At 39.3% G+C, this 17,839-nt stretch overlaps 1 protein-coding gene and 1 non-coding gene across 4 annotated transcripts in view; both read right to left on the reverse strand.

Annotated features, from left to right (window-relative positions):
* HSD17B3 (hydroxysteroid 17-beta dehydrogenase 3) overlaps positions 1-17,839 on the reverse strand; it is a 47,839-nt gene that overhangs the window by 12,957 nt on the left and 17,043 nt on the right. For all 3 annotated transcript variants that reach the window (XM_003995460.6, XM_023242249.2, XR_002148163.3), the window contains exons 3-5: positions 4,379-4,454; positions 2,597-2,704; positions 1,219-1,286 (exon numbers count right to left, since the gene is read on the reverse strand). In XM_003995460.6, coding sequence (XP_003995509.1) covers positions 1,219-1,286; positions 2,597-2,704; positions 4,379-4,454 — 252 coding nt within the window. The remainder of the gene's footprint in view (positions 1-1,218; positions 1,287-2,596; positions 2,705-4,378; positions 4,455-17,839) is intronic.
* LOC111557710 lies at positions 5,430-5,535 on the reverse strand. Its single transcript, XR_002737938.1, has one exon. It is a non-coding gene; the product is annotated as a U6 spliceosomal RNA (small nuclear RNA).

The raw sequence follows: 17,839 nt of genomic DNA on the forward strand, positions 1-17,839 counted from the left end.
ATAAAATGGGCAAAAGGGTGGGTCTGAGCACTGCCCCTCACTCACTCGGCCTGGAAATGAGGTTCTTGATTGATGGTCACCAAGTATGCTCTAGAACTGGGGAGCACCTGACGTCCACTACGGTTCTATAAAAATTGATCTTGAGTAAAAGTTAATTAAGAATTTCCTTCAAAATGTAGAGATTTTCCTTCAAAATACAGTTTTTCAAAGGAAGGTGGTTATTTTCCAGCTGAAGGAAGAGAGTTAGCATATGTGGGTTTAGAAGACAACAGCATAGCAAATAGAAAGGTAAATGATAATATAAGGTAGAGGTTCTGGGCTACAGATGCCGGATAAAGAAACTACTAGAATCACACAAGACAGACAGAAAGGAAAGGAGGGACATACAGAAGCAAGCACAAATGCAGACATAAATAGAAAAACAAAAACAATAATGGATCATGGTTAATAGAGAGACACAGACTTGTGCCAAAAATAGGGATTTAGATGGGGTTAGATAGGTGGCTAAGAGGGGAATTTTGCAAGGACATGCAGCAAAGTCCAAGCAATCTGGCACTATTTTTCCATGCAGTAGACTTGGGGATTAAATAGGGCCACAGGCACACAATGACAGCCTGTTCAGAACGGGTATAACTACATGATTTTGAAAGTCAGGACCTGGAGAAGAGTCAGCAAATCATGTCTTCAAGGACTATTAAATGCGTAACAAATTCACTGATGACATGCCATGGCAGCCATGGGTCTGGGTCAAGGTTGCCGGATGTACAACACCCCCAACCACAGAGTTTTGTGCCACAGACTTTCCTCACGCTGAAAGTTGAAAAAAATCTTATTGCCTGGAAAGACAATGAAAGCCAAAAGCTGGCCTTCTCCCACTTATAACCACAGCTGTAAATGTGTTAGCCAACACAAAGCCCTCAAAGATTATAAAGCAGAACACAGAGCCCCAAGAGAATGGGACAGTGGGCAGGTAAGTTTTGGTGTGCAGAGAAGGAGGAAGATGTCTATATCCTAGAGATGGTCATGAAAAGTGGTGCCCTTGCCTGTGTGGCAAGTACTTAGGTGAAGAGAAAGGGAGAGCTACAGACATCCACCTGGAATACAGAATTTTGGCCAGACAGCCTCCCTTGTACCCTTTCCCAGGCCCTAGTGACTACCCAGCCAGGAGGCCCAGTCCCCAGTGAGAGGAAAACATCCACAGAAAGAGACCAGGCCTACCTGGATTTCATCTGGTGTATCAAGGAAGTGGCTCGGGAGAAGGTTTGGAAGCATTCCGACATTGTTGACTGACAAAGGCAAAACAAAATGATGTCAGAGGAGCTGGTAGCAAATATTTATTAAAAGTCTTAAAAATGCTTATATTCAACCCCAGAAGTTTCTTCTCTTGGGAAGTTTCCCTGAGGAAACACAGACAGAAAAAAAAATTATGTTCAAGGCTGTTCTTTGCAACATAATTTGATAACAGTGAGGAAATTGAAGGGGAAAACAATTGTCCAATAGCAGGAAGCACATCATATGGATCATGAGGCAGCCGTATGGCAGAATGCAATGCAGCCATTCAAAACTATGACTGCTTAGAAGTTTAAAGACATGGGGAAGCATTTGTGGTATATGGTTTTTAAAATTGTTACCAAAGAATATGTAAATTTAATCCCAGCTTTGGAAATATGTGTGTATATGTCTGGAAAGACATGTACCAGAACATTATCTCAGGCTGTGGAGATATTAACCAATTTATGCGCTCATAGATTCTTTCTGGTTTTTCTGCAACAATGTGGTTTACATTTTTTATTAGTAAAAAATGTCATTATTTTTAAAATTCAGCAGGAAGTTTAGAAATCAAATCTTCCTTCCGTGTATAATATAGAGACTGTGCTCTGTATCAGGTCATAAAATATCTTGTCTATAAGTCACCACAGAAAAAAAATAGTATCTTGTTTTCTGAATAAGAAAGTCAATTCTCAAATAAACATGCTCACTTGCTATTTCATGAATCAGTCACAGCAATGTTTGTTTGCTAAACTAATTCTTTAGGCCAATGTTTGTTTGTTTGTTTGTTTGTTTGTTTGTTTGTTTGTTTTTGAGAGACAGAGAGAGTGAGAGAGAGACAGCATGAAGGGTGGGTGAGGAGGGGCAGGGAGAGAGGAAGAGAGAGAATCCCAAGCAGGCTCTGAGCTGTCAGTGCAGAACCTGACACAGGGCTTGATCCCATGAACAGTGAGATCATGACCTGAACAGAAATCAAGAGCTGACACTTAACCAACTGAGCCACCCAGGTGCCCCAAGGCCAATGTTTCTGAGATTCTGTCTTTCTGTCTAATATCAGTTATCAGTGGGGGAAAAAAAATCATTTTCATATTATAAAATATGGTTGGGAAGGTTGAAGTATCTTAGTTTCATACATTCCAAAGCCATACATAAATGTGTTAATCCAATAAGCCTCTTGAAAAATTGAACTGTAATATTTTGTTTAATGCTACAACTTAAAAGACAGTCATGGGTTAAGTTCAAGTTTACCACAGAATAATCAAGCGTCACTAAGATAATTGTTTTACTAATGTATTATAATATGTTTTGCATTTTGCAATTTACTTACCTAAAATTCCAATTTCTAAGCCTTCAAGTTTTTCTCTAATATGCTCATAGATGTTGTCTTTGGTAAAATCTGCTTGTATAATCTTCACGCTACTCCCTGTGGTACACTCTGCGTTAGAGACAACAGTTATTCTTTAATGAACAGGAGTGCAAATCCCTCCCTTGCTCATGGACTTCTCCAATGCTCCTGGCACTACCTGAGCAGACCTTTAAGAGGATAAAACCATTATCCCAATTAGAAACACGAAAAAGTCCCCAATAAATGCTGGAACGTGCTAAAAGATTTGTGAGTGATGGTTTCTGGTGTTTCTGAGAGTTACTCTGATGACAAGTATATGCTCTAAAATAAATTTAATGCAATGGTTCTCAAAGTGGAGTTAGAAACACAAATTCTCAGGCTCCACCCTGCATGCCCTCCCAGTGACCCTGTTCATGCTCAAAGATGAGACCCCTGGTCTATAGGCCATAAGAGGATAGTGATATGTTGCCTCTCCTCAGTGTCAGGTCCCCGTGGCACAGACAGAGCAATCCTCTGCATTTGTCCAACATGGTAGTATTCATAAAGCTTTTACACATATAATATCTTATTTTAAACCTCTCTACAACCTTGTAAAGTAGATATTACACCCATTGCTAAGAGGAGAAAACTAGGGCTCAGAGAAGCTAACTCGCCCCAAGACACCCACACTCTGCTCCCTCCGAGTCCATGCTCGCTCTGCTATTCCATGTGGACTTCGCTTTGTGCAGGAGCCTTCAATGATATAAAAGCAACAGGTAGAGTTCAGCAACTGCTTCCTGCTCAGCTTTGGAGTTAAACCCAATATTTCTGGGACAAGTGATCTTGAGGCATAGTTTGGCAGGTGGGGGATATTTTCAGGCCAAAGACACTTCTTGCTTTTCAAGGACAATAAAAAGCACTATGAGAGAAACATTATGAGAGAAACACTGAAGAATATCCTAGTTTGGACAAAGTTACTTTTGATATCCAGACATGGAACAAAAGCAGAATTCATTGGTTGAAGGGCACTGAGCCTCCATGGTGTGATTGTCCAGCCCCACACTTCCCACCATCCCACGCTATTCCAAATCTCCCCCAGAGACACAAGACCATCCCCTGACAGCCTGTCACAGTCTTCACAAGTCTTCATAATTGAAGACTCATTCTTTTGAGGTAAGGATTTTACAAATTACTAAATTAATAATTAATTATTGAAATAAAATACTTAAAAAGGGATATGATTACTATTAACTAACAACATCTTGCAGTGGATCATAATAATCAAATATTATAGTATAAATGCTGCCTCATAGAGTTGTACAGTGTACAACTTTTACAACCATACATGGCAGCCCTGGATCAAATATTTTTTAAAAATCTGATAACCACCAGCGAGGACTGTCCCTCAACTCCCTGCAAGGAGCAGGGCATAGATACAGGGAAATGCCCAAACATAGATTCTGCTTTTGAAGGAAGTAGCAGAAGCAATAAAACAGCTGGGACCTCTGGATGAGCAGAACTAATTCTAGAGATGAAGACACTCCACCAAGGAGAGAGTAGATCTATGTGTGCATGTGTCTGTTCCTACTTCACCCAGCCCACAGAATCCCTGCTGAACTAGTGCCACTTATGTCCTGCCCTTAACTTTGTAAAGTCAGCTCCCTGCAGAAGGACCAGTGCATCAGGCTCCAGGAGCAGCCTTAGGAATGCTGACGGGGCCTCTACAGGTGCAGACTTGGTTGGTGGGCTCCACAAACATCTCCCTTATTTCTTTGGGTCACTCACCAATCTCCGCAGCAATGGCCTGTAGTTTTTTCAGTGTCCGGCTGATAAGCACAACATTGAGTCCTTGTCTTGCTAGCTGGGAATGGGGGTGGGAAAACCGAAGATGAGAAAGATGATAAGCAGATAGGGAAGTCGTGTTTTAAAGGTGAATTGGAACATCACCCACTTGGTCACAAGGTGATGTGCTTGCTTCTCCTGGGTTTAAATGTGCAGAATGTGACAAAGATTTCTGGATTATGAGCAAAACAGCCACACGGGGCCAAGCTATATGTGACATAATAATAGTAGTTTATTTTTAGGTGTTTATTATGTGCCAAAAACTATTTTAAGAGCTTTTTTATTTAAAAAAAAATAAAAGACCCACAGACCCTTTTTTATTAAAAAAAAAAAAAAACCCTCTGAATGCACTCTCATCAGAAATGCCTGGGGCCAAATGTGTTTTGGAATTCAGAATTTAGAAGATTTTATAGTATAATTTATATAACAAGTCTAGGGCAGTACCCCCTGTTTAAAAACTGTATTTCTGCAGCAACTTTTGAGCTGATTCCTATTCATAAGGACATTTTTTTCGTGGTTCACTTCACTCGGGCAATCACTGCACTTGGGCATGGGCATGGCCTGAGCCCTCTCTCTGGCTCCCAGCAGGACAAAAAATAGAATAAGATACCAGAGGGTAAATAGACGCTTCTCTGAGATCAGGGAAGAACTCTTCTTCAGAGTGGATAGTGCCTCAACTCCTGGGCTGAGTGGCAGTGCACAGAAGAGGTCTGCATTAACGTGGCACAGGGGACAGGCAAACTCAGTATGCTGGGAGGTCCCAGACAGGTCGAGACTCCTCACACCTAAAACTACTACTGTGAGAAAAGCTAGAGCTTTCCCTGAAGACAAAGGGAAAAACTAACATTTGTTTAAACCGAGACTGATAACATTTGAGTTAGTGACAAAAGGGCCTGTTAGTTGAAATCTTTCTCTATGGTTTTAATTAAGTTTTTATACCTTTATCTTTTTAATTGTGGTAAAACGCATATAACATAAAATTTATCATCTTAACAAATATATGGAATTTTTCATGAATTTATGTGTCACCCTTGTGTGGGGCCATGCTAATCTTCTCTGTGTCATTCTAGATTTAGTATATGTCCTGCAGAAGTAAGCACTGTGCCTTTATTTTCATAAGGAATTACAGATTATAGAAAATACATAAGAAGCTGAATTAAAGACTATAATATGTGATCTCCAATAGCCAACAACTCAATCTTCAAGCCAATGATCTCAAAATCACCCAGAGAGATGTCAAACACACACACACACACACACACGCACACAACCAATTCCCACCAAAACCATCCAAATAAAAATTTCTGGAGTTGAAGCATCAGTGTTTACATCTTTTTCTATTTTAATTTATTAAATTATCTATGCAATACACAAATACAATCTTATTGTAAAAGATGTCTCCAAAACCCCTATACACCCCTAGGCTCCTGCTGCTTACCTTTTTCTCTGCATCTACATACATATATAAGCACATACAGAAACAAACATTCATTTTATGGTTTTCTTTCCTTTCACACTTTATAAATGGCATTATAAAGATTGTGTTTTTAACTTGATGATGTGTCTTATCTCTAAGTATCCTATCTATCTCCACATCACTCCAGTTTCATAGTGTCCTGTAGTTCACTTTAGGGTGAGCACTGGAGTTATTTTTAAGTTTTCCCATTACCTATATTACCACAACGAATACCCTTCTATATAACTCTTCATATATACAAGTGAATCAATTCCTAGAGTAGATAGTCAAGAAGTGGAATTGTATCAAAGGGTGCATGCTTCTAAAATTTTAACAGTGTTGCCAAAATACGGTGCCTTAAAACCATACAACTATAGCTTAAAAAAGGCTTTACGGTGCCTTAAAAAATACAACTATAGCTATTTCTTCACACTCTGTCCAGGATTTTATATCAGCAACTTTTTCAACTTTTCCCAATCTAATGATCAAGAAATTATATCCTTATATTGTTTTAATTTGCATTTTTCTAGTTATCAGTGGAGCTGAGCATTTTTTTTTTTTTTTTTTGGACATTTCTGTGAATTACTGGTGTGTACTCTTTTGCCCATTCTTCTACTGGGTTGTCATTTTTAAATAAATTTTTAGGTGTTTTGTGGGTTTTTTTTCACATATTCTGATTATTATTTGCTTGCTATATATTTAGTATTTTCTCCTTTATTTATGGCACCTTTACCATACATTATATATTAATTTTCATGTTATCGTTCGTAAATATTTTCTATGGCTTTTTAAAAACCTCCTTTATGAACTTCCATAACTCCAAGGATATATTTTCCTATAACCTTTTACACTATTTTTATATTTCCTGTTCATTTATTTTTGAGAATAATCTGAGCGTGAAATCACCTAACATTATTTTTTGGAAGATGGGTGGCAATTTTCTTTACAAAAGTTTTATATTTCTCCATTCTTTATACTTTTTTAGAGAGAGAGCAAATGGGGGAGAGTGCAAAGGGAGAGAGAGATAGGTAGAGAGAGAGAACATTAACCAGGCTCCACAGTCAACACGGAGCCCGACACAGCGCTCAATCCCATGACCCTAGTATCGTGACTTGAGCCAAAATCAACCGACTGAGCCAGCCCAGGCATCCCTCCATTCTTTCTTGATTTAAAATGCCAACTTAGGGGCGCCTGGGTGGCTCAGTCGGTTGAGTGTCCGACTTCAGCTCATGATCATGGTCATGATCTCAGGTCATGATCTCGCAGTCTGTGAGTTTGAGCCCCGTGTCAGGCTCTGTGCTGACAGCTCAGAGCCTGGAGCCTGCTTCTGATTCTGTGTCTCCCTCTCTCTGCCCCTCCCCCGCTCATGCTCCATCTCTCACTCTCTGTCAAAAATAACATTAAAAAAAAATTTTTTTTAATGCCAAGTTAGTCATATGCCAAATTCTTACATGTCCGTGGGTCTGTTCGTGATCTACCTGTCCTGTTTCACCAATTTGTTAGTCAATTTCTGTGCCAGTGCCATTTATGATTTAATCACAATCTTCTAATAGGCTTTGATATTTGATGTGTGAAAGAGCAAGTTCCTACCATTTATTGTTCTCTTTCAAAATGTTTTTATCTTCTTAGTTTAACTTTCCAAATAAATGATAAAATTGTCTAGTCAAGTATTATATTTAAATTAGAGAAATTTAGGGTAAATAATATTTTGAAATATTATGATATTTGCAGTAATCAGTTGTCTCATCCAGACATTTGGTATCCATTTGTCCTAATCCCATGTGTTCTTCTCAAAAATTTTAGAAGTGTCTTCACATAAATCTTGGACATTTTGTATTAGTTAGCATAACATTAGCTCACATAACAGAGAACTCCAAAATTTCAGTGGTTTCACACAATGAAGTTTGGTTTTTGCCTTATAAACTCTTTTTCACATAGTCATTCAGGTCCCATGCTGAGAAAGTCTTTGCCATCTTCAACACTAGGTTTCTAAGATTGCCCTGGGTGTTGACACCCAGCCATGCAAGGATTAAGACAGAGAAGATACATCCCTTCCTTTAACCACATTGACCAAGAAGTGACACACATCATTCTGCCTGATTTCATTGGCCAAATTAGTCACATGGCCCCACTTGGGTGGAAAGGAGTCTGGGAAATGCCCTGGCTGGGCAGCCGCTTCTGGCTGTAAGTCTATACCATGGGGGAAAAAAGTAAGGATCTGGGAGGACATTTAACTGTACCTGTCACCAATATCTTACATTTATTTGTTGTCATCATGAATTAAGTTATTATGGAAAGCAGAGGAAACTCTAGAGTGAAATACCTAGGTTCAGTTCTTGTTTCTACCACTTAAACCTGTGCACACAAGTTACTCAGACCAAAAAGTTTCCACTTTGGCAAATCATGGACACCAATAGATATACTTCATTAAGTTGTTCTGAGAATCAAATAAAAAACCATACCACAAGTGCATGGTGCATAGTCTGTTACATAGGAAAGCACCCAATAGTATCAGTTATTTTTCTATGTATTCTACTTTGTTACTCTTAGTGATTAGGAACTCTGCCCAGCCACCTAGCTGAATTCTTTTATTCATCGTAATAGTTTCATCAATGGTTGGCTTTTCATCATAGACAGTAATATTATCTACAAATTACAGTTTTGTCCCTTCCTCTCCAATGTTTGCATACTTTTGGCCTCGTTATCTTGGATAATATCTCCTGTGCTATGTCAAGCAAATATACTGTCTGTTCTCTACCATACTGAGAACACTTTTATTTTTTTGTTTATTTGAGAGAGAGAGCGAGCACGCGCACTCGTGCACACACAAGTGGGGAGGAGCAGAGAGAGAGGGAGAGAGAGAATCCCAAGCAGGCTCCATGTTGGTGTAGAGGCTGATTCAGGGATCAAACTCACGAACCGTGAGATCATGACCTGAGCCAAAATCAAGAGTCAGATGCATAACCGACTGAGCCACCCAGACTTCCCTAATGTTTTTCAGTACAAAGCATGAGGTTTCCTGTTATTTCTGGAAGTTATTTTTTATCAATTTCAGAACACTTTCATCTATTCCTTTTTGCCAAATTATTTTTAAAACAGCTGGATTCAGTTTGCTAATACTTAACTTGGATCCCAATTTTCTTCTTACCTTTGTCCCATTTTGATATCAGAGTCATGCCAATCTGTCTACACAATTCCTGAAATTGTCCCAGGATTTTCTCAATTTTAAAGCCAAAAGTCCCACACCCCAGGATCTGCCCCAGTCCCAGGCAAATCAAGTTGGTTGGTCATCCTAGAAACGTTTTGGTTTTTTTGGTATTTCTTTCTTATTCCTTGAAGATTTAGTAATATTTACTCACAAGTAACATCTGGGTGTTTTGTAGATATTCATAAATGCCTTTTCCATCTCATGCATGGGTTGAGCCAACTTTGATTATGTTTCCATAGGAAATGTCTTTCATCTAAGTTTTCACTTTATTGATACAAAGATAGTCTTTTCTTCCTTTCTTTTTCTTCTTCCTCTACTTTTTTTTTTTTAAATCTCCTTGTCTGTAGCTAGGTTCCCAACATTGTTCCTTCTCTTTCTTTTTCTTTTTTTTTTTTTTTTTGAGGTTTTCAAATATTTGTTCCCTTTTCTGTTTTTTTTTTTTTTTTAAGAATCAATCTTGAATGATCAGTTCAGTTTATTCCTATTGCCTCTGTCACCCATTTTTGTTCTTCTCTTTATTAATTTCCTCCTTCTATTTCTTTTGGATTTATTTTGTTCCCTTTCTAGAATTTCTTGAAAGCTAAGACTATCTACCATCTTCCTTATTTTCTAATAGATGCATTTAAAGCCAAAAATCTTCACTTCAAAATGCATAGCATTTCGACCATAATTCACAGGAATGTCCATTTTTATTTTTTGGAGTTACACTGAGGTATAATTTTTCAATATAGATGACAGGGTGGACATCATTTTCTTTTTTCTTTTTTTTTCTTTTTTCTATTTTATGTTTATTTGTTTATTTTCAGAGAGAGAGGGCACAAATTGGGGATGGGCAGAGAGAAGGAGAAACAGAATCCCAAGCAGGCTTTGCACCATCAGCACAGAGCCCGATGCAGGGCTCAAACACATGAACCGTGAGATCATGACCTGAGCCAAGATCAAGAGTCTTACCCTCTAACGACTGAGCCACCCAGGTGTTCTGGATGTCATTTTCTAAGATTAGTTTTAATTTTATTGCATAGTAGTCAGTGAACATAATGGTATGTTTTTTGCCATTGGTAACATCACAATTTTCTTTCCAATAAGTGCACTTTTATGAATGTTCCATGTGTATCCTTAAAGAATGTGTATTAGCTCTTCATTGGCTAGGTTTTATAAATTTTTGTCTCTTAAATTAAAAGTGAGGTTTACCAAATGGCTTACCAAGTATTAGTTAAAGAGAGGGTATTCAAATTCCTTATAAACTTAATTATTTGTATTTATGTAGTAAGATGTTAAATTAGAAGTTTCAACAGAAGTGCAAAGACCCAATAGAAATGGATCTCAAAATCATTTCAGAGAGCAAACCAAGAAAAAAAATTTACAAAATAATATCTAAGTGACCTGACAATGTGATTCTTGAGCCCATCCACAGGGCACCCTTCACTCATATAAAAAATATGTCAAGATAAGGAGCATAGCAAATCAGAGGGCTTCGTGAAGAGGATTTCTTTGGTTTTGTCTGCTACCAAGCTACGATTCCCATCCCCAAGGGCAGGGTGAGGGAGGAGCCTCATGTCAAAAGGGGTGGGGGTACCATCCCATCTTATTTCATGTTTTCTATGCATCATGCTATCCAGCTTATCGCCCCCTACCCTCCCTGGTTTCTGCTGAATCAGTTAGTGGAGCATAGGCGATACTGTGGTCACAAGTTACAGCAATTTAACATGACAAAGGATTATCTCTTACTCATTATGCTCAAACTGTAGACCCATCTGACCAACGCTCCCCAAAATCTAAAGAGCAAGAATCATGGCTTATTGATGCTCTGACATTGGAGCTTTCTGCTGCCATGAGCTAGGCCACCATTCAAACTTGTTTGACTGTTTCTCCTGGACCAGATGTGGGAAAGAATAGGTATGGGGTTAGATTCTAGACAAAACATCCACCCCAAGGCAAAGAGACCTCAGCAGAAGCAGAGCTGGAGGAAGACTTCAAGGGCTAAGGAGGTCAGGATGCAAGATGGCAGCACATTCACCAGAGCCATGTGAGGTGTGGAGAACCCAGGAAAGTGTCCCATAAGTCACATGAATGTCAGTCACCAGGCCCAGACAGCCAGTCTCCTTCTTAGGACGGTACCAGGCCTATCCTATCATTCCTTCTCTTCTCTGCCGACCATCTCCAAACTCCTGCTCCTCACCCCTGGCAGATTCAGACATCTCAGTTGGCAACTGGGAAAGAGAAGCAGACCACAGCACTACGTCATGTCCCCAGAGCATGGTCTCCAAAGCACATCCCAGCTGCAGTAGGGGAGATTTAATTTTATTTCATGTTCAATATTTTCATTATTGCAGGTAACTGGACACTGGGACTGTGGAGTTGAAACCTGTTTGCATCTGGAAGTGACCAGAGGGAATCAGTGAAGTAACAGGACCAGAGGTAGAGAAAGAACCAGAACTATGGAACAGGTTCAAAAAGACAAAGAGAAACAGTCACAAGTGTGCCCAGTGAGTCCTGCAAAGCCTGTTTATCGGTTCTGTTTCTGAGTCGTGGAAATCTCCTACAGTGGTTCCAAATTCATCAAACACTTCTATTCTAGATCGGTTTCTACTTTCAATATTTCAAAGTTATATTGTCAGAAATAGAATTGGCTCAATATTAATCATATGAATCTTATAAATATGAACATTTCTATTATCCTTTTTTAATTTTTTAATGTTTTATTTATTTTTGAGAGAGAGAGAGAGAGACAGCATGCGTAAGGGAGGGGCAGAGCGAGAGAGGGACACAGAATCTAGAGCAGGTTCCAGGCTCTGAGCTGTCTGTGCAGAGCCTGACGTAGGCTTGAACTCACAAACTATGAGAACATGACCTGAGCCGAAGTCAGACACTTAACCGACTGAGCGACCCAGGTGCCCCTTTTATAATCTTGAATTACATTTTGTCTAATACTGATATTGGGAGCAATATCCTTTCCTGTCTTTTTGCATTTTCCTAGGATATGTTTTTCCATCCCTTTACTTTCAACTTTACTTTCCTGTATTTAACATTGGATTTTTTTTTTTAGTTCTTTCTAGGTTATCTCTTATCTATCAGGAAACATAACCAAGTCATATTTACTGTGATTGCAAATATAATGCACCAACTGTCTATCTTGTTTTAGTTTTCTATTCACTGTGTTTCCTTTGTTACTGTACTCAGTCTGTAGTAGGCAAGACAGGACAGACAAAGTTACAGTAACAAAATAGCCCCAAATCTCAGTGGCATAATACAAGAGAAATTTGTTTTTCCTTACACAATGTCCTCTGCAGATAACCCAACAGTCCGGGCCATGCCTCCCTACCCATGCAACCACTCAGGGTCTAGGTTTTTTCCCAGGGCTCAAATTGACATGAGGCAAGCAAATGACCTAGGGTGCTCCATGGTCATTACACAGCACCTCCATGGCTTTGCCTGGTATTGAGCAATGAGAATTGAACTTGATGATTCTATAGCAAAGACAAATTCATATCTTTTTGAAAAATAAGTTACAAAAACAAGAACACCCCTTTTTTCCCCCAAACTAAATACAGAAAGACCAGTTCTGTACCTGGATTAGTAAAATATTTTCATAGACGAAAAGATGTTCACAAAACAGTAAACATTTTATAAAAATACATATGAACAAAAGAATACAAATCAAACATATTAGCAAGGTTGCATGTGAGAGGAAGATAAATGGGGGATGGGAATGAAAGAAAAGAAATTGAGAGAGGGAAATGCAAATACATGTCCACACAGAGACTTGAACAAGAATTAGTAACAACTTCATCTGTAATAGCTCCAAACTGAAAACAACCCAAATGTCCATCAACAGGTGAACTCAGCATAAAAAGGAATGATTTATATACACAGCAACATGAATGAATTTCAAAATAATTATGCTGAGTGGAAGAACCAAACCAAAAAAGAGTACATACTATATGATTCCATTTATGTAAATTTGGGGGTGCCTGGCTGTCTCAGTCAGTAGAGCATGTGACTCTTGATCTTGGGGCTGCGAGTTCAAGCCCCACGTTGGGCATAGAGATTACTTTAAAAAAAAAAAAAAGTCTTCCAGGGGCGCCTTATGGCTCAGTAGGTTAAGTGTCTGACTTTGGCTCAGGTCATGATCTCACAATTGTGAGTTCAAGCCCGCATCGGGCTCTGCACTGACACCTCAGAGCCTGGAGCCTGCTTCAGATTCTGTGTCTCCCTCTCTCTCTGTCCCTCCCCCACTCGCACTCTGTGTCTCAAAAATAAATAAACATTCAAAAAAAAAAACCCACTTCATCCCAAACTTAAATACAGGCAAAATGATGATTGTTTGATTTTTTTTTTTTTAAATATCATCCCAGAATGTTTTCTAAGAAGCCTGCTTGACCTCATTGGACATTTTGGAGCATGTAACTTTGCTGGGTTTTTGTGGGTTTTTTTAAATTTTTTTTAACATTTTATTTTATTTTTGAGACAGGGAGAGACAGAGCATGAACAGGGGAGGGTCAGAGAGAGGGAGACACAGAATCTGAAACAGGCTCCAGGCTCTGAGCTGGCAGCACAGAGCCCGACGTGGGGCTCGAACTCACTGACCGTGAGATCATGACCTGAGCTGAAGTCGGCCACTTAACCGACTGAGCCACCCAGGCGCCCCAGCTGGGTTTTTTTTTTAAGTTTAAGTTTATTTATTTATTTTGAGAGAGAGAGAGAGAACACTAGCAGAGAAGGGACAGAGAGAGAGGGAGAGAGAGAGAATCCCAAGCAGGTTCTTCACTGTCAACCTACGTGGGGCTCAAACTCACAAACAGTGACATCATGACCTAAGCCGCAATCAAGAGTCAGACACTTAACCAACTGAGCCTCCCAGGCGCCCCTGCTGCTACAGAATTTTTAACAGTCCTCAGCCCTTGGAGGTCTGGACAGCTCACAGCCAGCCAGGTGAGGGACAGAGGGTTGTCAGGACTTTATTGTCTAGCAGAGAAGCTAACCCAGAGGCGACATGGTTATACCCCATAGAAAGTTGGCCCATCTGGTACGTAACTTGGCAATATTATTGCACATTCCTTTCCAACTGACTATATAAATCCTTATTCCTCAGACACTCTCACACAATCAGCAATTTGGCTTCCTTCTGGATCCTTCCCTACTACATTGAACAAAATTTTAACAAATGCTAGCATGTATCTTCGTTTGAGAATTGTGTTTTTACAACCCTGAAGATAAAATATTGGTCACTCCTTTGAATTATTTGCCTAAACGGACACAACAGTTATACTGTAACCCTAATGTCTACAAGATTTTAGAAATGACTGTACTAGCATGTTCTAGTGAAGACAAAGAATATCAGAGAGGGACTTTTAATCTCCCTTTTTGTTAGTTTCAAGAAGTACACACAGGAAGGTTGAAACTAAAAAGAGAAAAAAATTATACACAAGATGAATAACAACCAAAAGGAAAAAAATGCATGACTTTCTTAATATCAATCAAAACAGGCTCTAAAGCATGTAAGTATTCCCAGAACTACAGACTAGTAAAAAGTTCAGTTCCTCAAAGTTCAGGATTACCTAATAAAGTAGCTTTACATAAAACTGCAAGAAGAACTGAAAAATACATCACCAGAATAGAAGATTTTAATTTCCCACTTTGGTAATTGCTGGATGACACACACAAACATTTGGTTAGAATACTGACTACAGAATCCACAGATATAATACACTTGATCCAGTGGGCACATACAAACACTACACAATTGCAGGTAACATTCTTTTGAAAGTCAAGTCTTTGCCCCAAATAGTCAAAGTAATATTGAAGAAGAAAACCAAGGCAGGAGGCATCACAATCCCAGACTTTAGCCTCTACTACAAAGCTGTAATCATCAAGACAGTATGGTATCAGCACAAAAACAGACACATAGACCAATGGAATAGAATAGAGAACCGAGAATTGGACCCACAAATGTATAGCCAACTAATCTTTGACAAAGCAGGAAAGAGTATCCAATGGAAAAAAGACAGTTTGTTTAGCAAACGGTACTGGGAGAATGGACAGCAACATGCAGAAGAATGAAACTAGACCACTTTCTTACACCATACACAAAAATAAACTCAAAATGGATGAAAGACCTAAATGTGAGACAGGAAACCATCAAAACCCTAAAGGAGAAAGCAGACAACAACCTTTTTGACCTCAGCTGCAGCAATTTTTTACTCAACACATCTCCAAAGGCAAGGGAATTAAAAGTAAAAGTGAACCTCACCAAGATAAAAAGCTTCTGCACTGCAAAGGAAACAATCAACAAAACTAAAAGGCAACTGACAGAATGGAAAAAGATATTTGCAAATGACATATAGGATAAAGGGTTAGTATCCAAACTCTATAAAGAACTTACCAAACTCAACACCTGAAAAACAAATAATCCGGTGAAGAAATGGGCAGAAGACATGAATAGACACTTTTCCAAAGAAGACCTCCATGTTGGGATGAGCACTGGGTGTTGTATGGAAACTAATTTGACAATAAATTATATTTAATACAAAAAATAAAATAAAATAAATTTTTTAAAAGACCTCCAGATGGCCAACAGATACATGAAAAGATGCTCAATGTCACTCATCATCATGGAAGTACAGTTCAAACCCCACTGAGATACCACCTCACACCAGTCAGAGTGGCTAAAATTAACAACTCAAGATACTATAGATGCTGGCAAGGATGTGGAGAAACAGGAACCCTCTTGCACTGTTGGTGGGAATGCAAACTTGTGCAGCCGCTCTGGAAAACAGTGTGGAGTTTCCTCAAAAAATTAAAAACAGACCTACCCTATGACCCAGCAATAGCACTACCAGGAATTTATCCAACAGATACAGGAGTGCTGGGTCATAGGGGCACATGTACCCCAATGTTTATAGCAGCAATTTCAACAATAGCCAAATTATGGAAAGAGCCTAAATGTCCATCAACTGATGAATGGATAAAGAAGATGTGGTTTATATATATGATGGAATACTACTTGGCAATGAGAAAGAATGAAATCATGCCATTTGCAGCAATGTGGATGGAACTGAAAGATATTATGCTGAGTGAAATAAGTCAGTCAGAGAAAGACATATATCATATGTTTCCACTCATATGTGGATCTTGAGACACTTAACAGAAGACCATGGGGGAAGGGAAGGGGGAAAAATAGTTACAAACAGAGAGGGAGGAAGGCAAACCCTAAGAGACTCTTAAATACAGGGAACAAACTGAAGGTGGAGGGGAGGTGGGAGAGAGGGTAAAATGAGTGATGGGCATTAAGGAGGGCACTTGTTGGGATGAGCACTGGGTGTTGTACATAAGCGATGAACCATGGGAATCTACCCCAAAAACCAAGAGCACACTTTACACACTGTATGTTAGCCAATTTGACAATAAATTGTGTTAAAAAAAAAAAAAAAAAAGAAAGTTGAGTCTTTGAAAAAAACTGATAAAACTGACAAATCTCCAGCAAAATTAATCAAGAAAAAAGAGAGAATGCACAAATAAACCATAAGTAATATTAGGAATGAAAATGTGGGCATAATTAGAGATCCAGCTTGGATTTAAAATATAGAAAAGGGTATGGCCACCTGGATGGCTCAATCAGTTGAGCATTGGACTCCTGATTTCAGCTCAGATCATGATCAAGCCGTGAGTTGAGCTCCCCGCTAGGCGGTGAGCCTGCTTGAGACAATCTCTCTCTCTCTCTCTCTGTGTCTCTCTCCCTCTCTCGTTCTCTCTCCCTCTGCCTTTCCCCCACTCATGCAGCAAACATGCACTCTCCCTCTCTAAAATAAAAAAAAAAATTTAAATACAGAAAAGGGGTTAAGAGGGGAAACTAAACACATGTAGTTAATTATGCTCCTCCTGAAATCCCATTAAATGGGAAGCAATTTTTTTTCAAAAAAACCATAAATCCACAGAGATAGTACCAAAAGACAAGAGCAACCCCAAATTTTGCGTTCCTAGAAAGTAGATGGGCAGGATCCCAAGTCTTACACCAGCCATGGGATAAACTGAGAACTGACCAAATTTGTACCACTAAAATCCTCAAAATTCTCAGGCACTGCCAGCACCAAACCTGGAGTAAAGGGGGTGCCAAATGAGGGGGGATTGGGTAAGAGCTGTTGGAGAAGACATAGTGCCCGAATGCCCACCTCCATTCCATGTTCCACACATTGAAGACAGGGGTCCTCTCTGGGAGCAAGGAGTTGCACAAGTTATGTCCATACCAGGTCTGACTCCAGAAAGATGGCAGTCAGGCCTTTGCTATATGGGCAGGAGGCTACCTCTTCTCTGGGGAGTCTCACCCACATCAAGACACTGGCCTGGGGACTCCCCAAGCAGGAGCCAATCACCCTCAGCTCCGAGCTCCATCCGGCTCAGACACTCCAGGCAGAGTCCTCATTCTCCTAATCCAGCTCTCAGACATGGACAGACCAAGGATTATCTGTGGAAAGCTGTTAACATGAAAGACAGAGAGCCAAACAGGAAAAAAAGGAACTTGGAAGGGGAACGCAATTTTTTTGAAAGAAGAAAAAAAAATCGATATATCCCCAAAGGGTAAGAGAGGCTGCTGCTCTATGCAAAGAACAGGCAAACAAAACACAAAAGATCTCTCAGAAATGCGAATGATTCTTAATTTATTTTAAAAGTTTTCATTTTTAATTTTTTAGAAATTTGAAAGTAAAGAATTTTTTAATATTTATTTTTGAGAAAGAGGGAGAGA

The sequence above is a fragment of the Felis catus genome, chromosome D4, assembly GCF_018350175.1.
Source record: "Felis catus isolate Fca126 chromosome D4, F.catus_Fca126_mat1.0, whole genome shotgun sequence".
In the NCBI taxonomy this organism is placed as follows: Eukaryota; Metazoa; Chordata; class Mammalia; order Carnivora; family Felidae; genus Felis; species Felis catus.